Source organism: Octopus bimaculoides, chromosome 1 (genome assembly GCF_001194135.2).
Source record: "Octopus bimaculoides isolate UCB-OBI-ISO-001 chromosome 1, ASM119413v2, whole genome shotgun sequence".
In the NCBI taxonomy this organism is placed as follows: domain Eukaryota; kingdom Metazoa; phylum Mollusca; class Cephalopoda; order Octopoda; family Octopodidae; genus Octopus; species Octopus bimaculoides.
The window spans coordinates 99271732-99281092 of NC_068981.1; the positions used below are offsets into that span (position 1 = coordinate 99271732).

The 9361-nt window shown below is 35.2% G+C and overlaps 1 protein-coding gene across 2 annotated transcripts in view; it reads left to right on the top strand.

The window, feature by feature from the left end:
- The first annotated feature begins 4432 nt into the window (after window positions 1-4432).
- Window positions 4433-9361, top strand: part of LOC106879280 (probable imidazolonepropionase) — a 29735-nt gene continuing 24806 nt past the window's right edge. The window contains exons 1-2 of one of the 2 annotated variants that reach the window (XM_014928776.2): window positions 4433-4763; window positions 8328-8434. In XM_014928776.2, the coding sequence (XP_014784262.1) occupies window positions 4606-4763; window positions 8328-8434 (265 nt within the window). In that variant the 5' untranslated portion in view covers window positions 4433-4605. Of the gene's footprint in view, window positions 4764-4851; window positions 5092-8327; window positions 8435-9361 lie in introns of those variants that run through there. The other variant, XM_052968601.1, reaches the window with a different exon arrangement.

A 9361-nucleotide genomic window follows, 5' to 3' on the forward strand; every position in this document is an offset into this window, starting at 1 on the left:
TCTATATCATTGTCTAAAATCCCTAAAAAATCTGTGATATGTTGAAGCAGCTTATCTGCTGTGTGCAGCTGCTGCTGCTGCTACTGTTACTGTTGTTGTTTAGCTATAAATCAGCCCTGGTTGAGCAGACATAAGTTCAAATGTATTCCGTCCTTGAACATCCCATAATATAATTGTTTTTCAAACATAGTATACCCTGAACTACATCATCCAATATGTCCTCTTTTAAGACATTGGGATGTGGTTTGAAGAAAATTTTGCTGCTATTTGTAACAGATCAAAAGATCCCATTTTGTTATGTAGAAAACATTGGAAAATCTTGAGATGGATGGATTTAAATTGATCTGCAAGCTAGTTCAATTATTGCTAATATAACAAAAACAAAACAAAAAATCAATTGCTGGAATATCCTTCAGACAATTTGAACGAAGTTGCTTCAGTTCAGTTGCTTCTAGATTTTACTGACTCTTCTATTAGAGTAGTTGTCATAATTATATTTCATTTCTCTTTCTTTTTTTTTTTTTATTTATTATTTTCTTACTATGTACCTCTGTTCCTATCAGTGACCAGAAATATTTCTCTCTAGTGTAAAGAACTACTTCTCATTACTCTCTCTCTCTCTCTGCATCAGTAACTATCAATGGCAATTTAATTTTTCTTTATCAGTTAGTCAAAGGAAGGAATCAGAGCACTAGATTTCTGTACTCCTTATATGAAAGTAAATATATGGAATATCAATGTCCCATAAAATCAGTCAATAAGGTATTTAATTTTCTAAAGCATTCAACTAAGAAATCTTCAGCTTTATAACCAGAAATTATATTATAGAAATATCCACGTTTGTACCATATATAATTGTAAAACAACAGATCCACATACTGTGACTGATATTTAGCTGAATATCTGTCTGTAAGTTAACAGCTGCAAGAAGAGATTTTCAGAGGGTTGATGTTCTCAGAAGGAGAATGTTAGTATAGTGCTTAGTGCATGGTCTGGAATGTGACACACAGTAAGATGATCCCAAATCCTCGAGACAGGAGGGGGAGAGTGAGTTGTAGTGATGACAAACTACTATATAGATTTCATTGCCCCCAAAACGATGCCTTGTTTCGTAAAGTACAAAGCACAGTTGATAAAACTCACTGCACCATACTCAGTTTTGTAGACTACTGATTACATATTTTATTGATATCTCTGCTGTCTGACCACTACCACCACCACACTATTACCACTCCAACCCCTACAATTAGCAAAGATAGAAAGTAATGTCAACATTGATAAAGTTTCTATTCCCAGCACAAATCAAGGTGAAACTAAACACTGCACTCTTCTTTTACCTCTCTCCTGCTCCTAGACGTTAGAGGGCAATCTATGTTAGTTAACTTTATCTCTACCCTATCTATGATAAACTATCAGCTGCAGACATATCATCATAACAAATTCCAACATGTTCTCCTAAGCACTAATCTTAAGATATCAGAGGTGTTCAGCACTGATACAACACTGGCCTTTGTTTCTCAAAGCTGGCTAGTCTCTTGCCTTTGTTTTTCACCCATATTAGGTCCATCTCCACCATCATGTTGTATGTCATGCCTTTTAATCAAAGTAAGGCTCTCATGATACATTTTATCATCATAATCATCGTTGTTGTCATCATCTTCATCATCATCATCATCATCATCATCATCATCATCATCATCATCATCATCATCATAATCATCATCATCATCATCATCATCTTTGTCATTGTCACTGTCATATTATCCTCCTCCTCCTCATCATCATCATTCAATGCTTGTATAAGTTAGATGCCACTACCATCATCATCATTATCATCAACCCCTGGATATTACTATTTCAAGTCCTAGGACTCTTAAGGATGGTTAAGTCGTTTCTATGACCTATAAGTGACTGTGATCACAACATTCCCCTTGAACAGGATTCCAGTTTGTGGGAGGGTTACTCATTCACAGCTGAGTGGCCTGGAGCATCCTGAAATGCAGTGTTTTGCTCAAGATCCCAATGCACAGCTTGGTCTGAGAATCAATCTTATGATTGTGAGTGCAACACTCTAATCAGTAAGCCACATGCCTTCACTTCTCCAACACAGTGGTTTTCTGATAGTTGCAGTCTTTTGTGAGGGTTGGACTCCCCTGTATCGGATCACTTGGTATTTGTTAATCTGACTGTCATCCTTCATAGACATTACTTCTTCATACCAGCTCTATCTTCTCTATTACACACTACATCTGATTTCTCTTACATCCACATTTTCTTTTGGCTTATTTGTGCACTGTTATTCATGTGCAGTGGAGGCGCAATGGCCCAGTGGTTAGGGCAGCGGACTCGTGGTCATAGGATCGCGGTTTCGATTCCCAGACCGGGCGTTGTGAGTGTTTATTGAGCGAAAACACCTAAAGCTCCACGAGGCTCCGGCAGGGGATGGTGGCGAACCCTGCTGTATCCTTTCACTACAACTTTCTCTCACTCTTACTTCCTGTTTTTGTTGTGCCTGTAATTCAAAGGGTCAGCCTTGTCACACTGTGTCACGCTGAATATCCCCGAGAACTACTTTAAGGGTACACGTGTCTGTGGAGTGCTCAGCCACTTGCACATTAATTTTACGAGCAGGCTGTTCCGTTGATCGGATCAACTGGAACCCTCGACGTCGTAAGCGACAGAGTGCCAACAACATTCATGTGCACTAACAATACTCATCCAGTTTGGCATCCTCCTTTTTCTTCTCCTTTATTTTAGCCATCCCACATCTTATGCATACAATGCCCATGTTTCACAAGCATCATACAATCTGCTCGTCACTCACAGAAAAATCACTTTGTTCTAACAGAGGTTTCTAACAGCTCCCTAAACTTTTTTCCATCTTGTTCTTTCAGTGGCTACAATGATTTTGGAACACCCTCTTCCACTACTTATTTGGTAATTTAAGTAACAGAAGCTATTAACTGCTTGTAGGGGACCCTCTGTGTAATTTGAAGAATTTTTTCCTGTGAATTTTTTCATATTGCTAACCAGTCCAGCACATCTGTTACAAAATCCTCCTTCTCTGATAGCCTGGAACACCCATAGTTTTCAACAGGTGCATGGCAACAGCTCAGAGGATAACAGACACCCCTCAATTTCCCTTCTTACTTAAAATTTTGCCTTTGTTAAGACCTCATGATTCTAGGCCTTACACTTTTGGAATTTTCATTGAATTCCATTTTAATTGCAAAACCACTTTGCAGTATGGACTGAGTGTATTTTATCAGACCATCCTCACTAGAAGATAAAATAATCCCATTGAGAGGACATACTGTGATGAATAAGAAAAGCAAATTCATTGCTGGGAGAAAAATAATGAAATTCAAAAACTAATATTTCCAGTTCAGAATAGAAAAGGATGAAGTAGATAATTGAACATGACTAATGTGATGGATTGCTGTAGAGAGTGAAAAGTGATGAGTTGTAATCTTGAATAATCTGTGCAAGGAGAAGAAAAAAAGAATAGAGTTTATATCCCACCAAAGTTGACTTATTCTTTTCATTGTTTAGCCTCAAATCTAGCCATGACTTACCTGTCTTTTTTTAACATATAGAATTAGATTGGCAAATGTGGTCTTCCTTTTTATGATAACAGAGTGTGATCTGAGTGAAAAGGAAGGGTCATCATGCATGATTCCTGCAGGTCCTTTGAGGGCCAATGAGCTTGATTGAGGCTACAGCAAGTCAACACATTTCTAGTAACTTGAATAATCACATTATAACTTTCAATGTTGGTTTCAACAAACCCTTCTATGGTTGATAAAATAACAACTAATCAAGTACTGGAGTCATTTAAACCAACGTGTATCACAAATATTTCAACTGACCTTATTTACTGTGATCAATACATCCTGTTTCAGTACTCATGTTGTTCTTACAAGCATGAGCAATTTCAATTCAGGTTTTATTTTCTAACAAAACAAAAAGCAACAGAATTAGGATAACCAAATATTCTAAAATCAGTTCTGAATGACACAATAAAACATTTTGGAGAGAAGCAAATATTATATGTTTTTTTATTGTTTGTTGTATAAATGTATAACGAGCAATAAATCATCAACTTTTACCTGAAAGAATTAAGTTTAATGTTTTTTCTTTATTTTATCCTCATTTCAATGGGTTGTTTTATGATTAAGGCTGAGCCTGTACAAATTTTGCTCTATGTAACCTACTTATTAATTACCAGCAAATTATAATGTGGATAGATAATCCAGAAATTTTTATTCAAATTCACTGTATCTAACCCAAAGTAATTTTTCCATGATTTATTTCTTGTTTTCTCTTTATCTGATATTATTTCTTAATTAATGATCAGTCATGACTGTCTTCTCATTTAGTCCCCACACCCAAGTAAATTTAAAATGCAGAAAGTCTTACTGAAGTTTAGTGATAAATGCTTTCAAAGCCTCGAATTAAAGTTAAACTATGATTTGAATGATATTTGTAATTAATATCTGTTCATAAGTTCACACACAGAACTGTAATTAATTAATTGTAGCATAACATTGTTTTCTATCATTACATATCATTTCATTTCTTAAAACATTTGCAAAAGGAATAGTTATGTCCAGTGAGAAGAAATATCGTTTACTGGTGCGTTCAGCACAACAAATTGTTACTGTGTGCAATGCTGGCAAAAATGTACTTGCTGGCAAGGAGATGGATAAGTTGCAAGTGTTAAATGCTAAAGACAATGACAGCCTTAGCCTTGTAGTTGATAGGTATGTATATATATTTATAGCTACTCTCCACACAGCTCTCACATTTATTTTCCTGTTTAAGTCCTACTGAAGGATATGATTGAGTGGATAAAATATTTTAAGTTTGCATCTCACTGTAGGCACCATATATAGTTATTTTTGTTGTCTCTTTGAATAGAACCCTATATTCAATAAGTCTTGGCCTCTCTCGCTGGAATAAGTATCAGAATTAGAGTTAATGAGGCATCCACAATATGGTCGCTAGATCTAAGAGAAATAGCAACCAAATCTCTTTTGAATTACAAACTGTTCTCTTTTTTAAAAAAAAGGAAAGGACACATGTGATAATGTAGGTAATAAGTATTCCTTCTCAACCCCCACCTTACGCTGTTAACACTTCTCTCACTACTTTTTTCTTTCGTTCTTCACCTCTGCCTTCAGCTGACCAGATGACACATTTGGCCTAAGTGTATTAATATTAATCACCTTTCTCTACTTCTTGCTCTCTTATTTCTTCTCTCTCTCTCTCTCTCTCTCTCTCTCTCTCTCTCACACACACACACACACATACACACACACTCACACACACACACACACACACACACACACACAGATATACTTTTATTCCACCTGTCACTCACTCCCCCTCCACCTTTCTTATTAACTAAAGTATAATGAGCAAACGAACAAGCAAATTGTTATATAGATTATTATTATTATTATTGTTCAGTAGTTTTATTTTTATAACGTGCTTTCACTTCACTACCGAGCGCAGCTCTGTGCGCCTTGGGTATGTGCTGTGGTTTGCTGTGGTGCTCTTATGTTTACTGTATTGAAAGTGTTTTGTATTATTATTATTATTATTATCATTATTATTTGTTTGTTTGGCTTTTGCTTTGTGCTTGTACAAGTTGACTCCAAGTCTCACCCAGAAACCTCAAGAGACAACAAGTTAGAAGTTTAAGTTGGCATTATGACTAGGGTGCCATATCTTTTGTTTTGCAGAGAATTGTTCTACAGAATGTCTGTCAAAGCATAAGTAAATCAGAAGTTACGATGACAGTAAAAAAGAGAATAGTTTGTAATTTAAAAAAGATATTGTCACTATTTCTTTTAGATCTAGTGACCATGGAGACAACATGATCGACGGTTTCATTTTGTTGTTTACATACATAACATGTTGGGTTACTGCTGTTCTTTAAGATGTTGACCTGGTAGCTTCTTGTAGGTAGGCATTGATCTTGGGCTGCTTTGATAAACCCTTCAGTCTCTGATTTTAAGCCAGGAGACACTAACCATTGATGGGTAAGGGCTTTGTCAACATCAGCATTATTATTACTATTATTATTATTATCATTATTACTAGCTGGACCCATGAAAAATTCACGGAAAACATAAAAAATATAAGCATCTGTAAACAGTGTACTGGTGCCATGAGAAATGTTTGTATATTATGACCGTTTGTCATTACGTTCTGAGTTCAAATTCTGCTGAGATCGACTTTACCTTTTGTCCTTTCAGGGTCTATGAATTAAGTATCAGTTGTGTACGGGGGTCGATCTAATCAACTGGCCCCCTCCCCACAATAAATTCAGGCCTAGAAAAGTATATTGTGAGAGTTACAGAATATAGAAAGTAATGTAACACCAATGACTATATAATCCAACCAAAATATCTCAGTTACACAAACGTAAACAGAATTACTTTTTAACCTTAAAATACATCATACATATTCAAAGAACTCTAATGTAGAAATTGAAATGCAAAAGAACGAAATAATAAATGGATTTATGAATGAAAGTTTGGTAATTGCATTTATTTCCACCACATGACACTTATTATTGCAAACATGCTTTAAGTAACCTAAACTATACACACACACACACGAATACATTCATATATATATGTCTTGAATTGTAGCTATAATTCAAAGGGACCAGCCTTGTCATATTTTGTGTGAGGCTGAATCTCTCTGAGAACTACGTTAATGTTATGCATGTCTGTGGAGTACTCAATCATTTGTGAGTTAATTTTATCATCGTGTGGTAATGAAAAGTGAAATATTGACATCCATTATTTGCTGTGTGTATGTATCTATGTATGAACTTTTCTTTGGATTTACGTATCTGCTGTCTCGGTCATTTTCTGTTTCTCATTCACTTCCTTTACATCCCTCTTCTCTCCTGCTTTTGATTTAACAATGTGTATATGTATCTATGTATCTACTTCTCTTGTAATGTGATAAACATGTAAAAATACAAAATGAATGCCGTTACCACTCACTGTCTCTTTCACTCCCTCTCTTTCTCTCTCACTTTTTCTCTCTCTCACACTCTCTTTCTTTCTCTCTTATGTCCTCTCTGAAACATTTAAAAACACAAAACGAATGTTGTCACCACTCACTGTCTTTTTCACTCTCTCTCTCTCTCTCTCTCTCTCTCTCTCTCTCTCTCTCTCTCTCTCTCTCTCTCTCTCTCTCTCTCTCTCTCTCTCTCCCTTACTTCCACTCTGTCTTCCTCTCGCTTTGCCACTTCTTTGAAGTAAGTGTGACATATACAACAAGTACGTAAAAAAAACAGAAAGTTAGCATATTAATATTATTGATTATTATTATTTCAACTCAGGTTTCGTTGGAACTCCTAGAATCTTGCATGAGTTGCAGGCTTGCTACTTGCAGCCGATGGTACCATGCTATTTGTTCTCTTCAAATATCTAATACTTTCCTGATGATTCTGGCCATGTGAAGGAGGCAAACTTTATGCAACAGCTCTACTGGGCACTCTATACCTATTTCCCTTATATTCCTCTCAACACCTTTTGACTCTATCCCCAAGGCCCGATAATAATTGGCACATCATCATCATCACCATCATTATTATTGATCACAGTGGATTGTTAAAATCATTAGAGCATAGGGTAAGAATGCTTCGCAGTATTTCGTTACACCCTTCTGTTTTTTGAGTTCAAATCCTACCAAGGTCGACTCTAACTTCCCTCCTTTTTCTATCAATAAAATAAAGTATCAGTTAAGTGCTGGGCTGAGTATAATCGACTGCCCCCTTCCCTTAAAACTTCTGTCATGTTTTCAACAGTTTTATGCAAACTTCTATGAAACTAAGTACCTGAAGTATGTGTAGCCTTATCTCTTGTAGGTATAGGATTGTATCTTGCTCAAAATGTTAGTCTTTATTTCATCTCACAGTGCATCACTAATACAATAACACACATGTCAGCAATTGAAACCTAAAACTGAACGGGTTGCAAATTCATCAATGGAAAATATAAATATTGGTGCACTATTTATCCTTTTACTTAATTAACTCAAGATAATCAAATTTCATTTAAGATTTAATTTTATAAAACAAAATCACATCTCCATTTGATACATGATATTCAATTAAGAAGAATACCATTGGAGAAAGTTATAACACGTAGGTAACATATAATTACATAAGTGGTTCTATATCCAGGAAGGTACATAGAACTCATACCAGTTACAAACAGGATGAGGGACATATTCCCTAACTGCCTTAATGTTTTTTTTTTTAAAAAAAGCTTCTACTTTTCTTTCTTCTTTGCTTTCAGAATTGGAAATATACTAGAGATAGGTGACACCAAAGAAATTCTACTCAAGTATCCTGTTTCTCAATTCAAGAAGGTAATAGATGTCAAAGGAATGTGTATTTTGCCAGGTGAATATGAAATTAAAATTTCAAAACTGTTCCTACATATTTAAATACAATTTTAGACAGTGAAGATCTTAGTAAATCCTGCCAGCGACACTAAATTGTATTATTAGGCATGCTACAGTCTCTTATTTTATTTATCCCCAGATACTAGAAGTATGTTGTTCTTTTTGCTACTGTTGCTGTTGATTTCTTAAGTTCTAAATATTATATTTGACTATTCCTCTTTATGAACTTATCATTTCTTTGAATACTTACTGTCAAGTGTAATTTACTCTAAACCAAAAGATATAGAGAGTGAAGGCTTTGCTCGTGATCTCCGAAATTTTGTGTAATGTAGCATAACAGTTTAATGCTAAACCTTAGACTTGAAAGTCAGATTATAAGAAAGATACGAAGTAACCGAAAGTGCATGTAAGGTAAGTAATTCATGAAAAATTATTTACAGAATTATCTCCCATAACTGTACTTAACAGCGCTTAAAATTGAAGTCATACCCACCAACATGTACATTTATAGAATGATGTAGTCACAGAAACGTTAAAGTTTGGCTGAGTAATTTAGAACTGTTTAGTTACAATTCTTTACATTCACTTTTTAAATCTCTCAGCAGCTGATAAAATGTTCCCCCAGTATTTAGTTACGACTTTACATACTGTGTTTAGATCCTGCCGGGGTTTGGGTTGCCTATATTTGATCATTTTGATCCCTGTCCCATACTGACCTTTCAGGGACACCCACAAATGTCCCGCATTAAGTTCATTTTTAAATCTTGTAATAAAAATATTTTTTAATTACCGTCTTACGGTTCTTAGTTGTAACTTTATAAGTAACTATGCTTTCTTTTTTCATATTCTCTTGATAAAAATAAACCAAATCTAACGAGGAAACTAGTGCTGCTAGAAGTTTACACAAAACTGACGTATTTGCAAC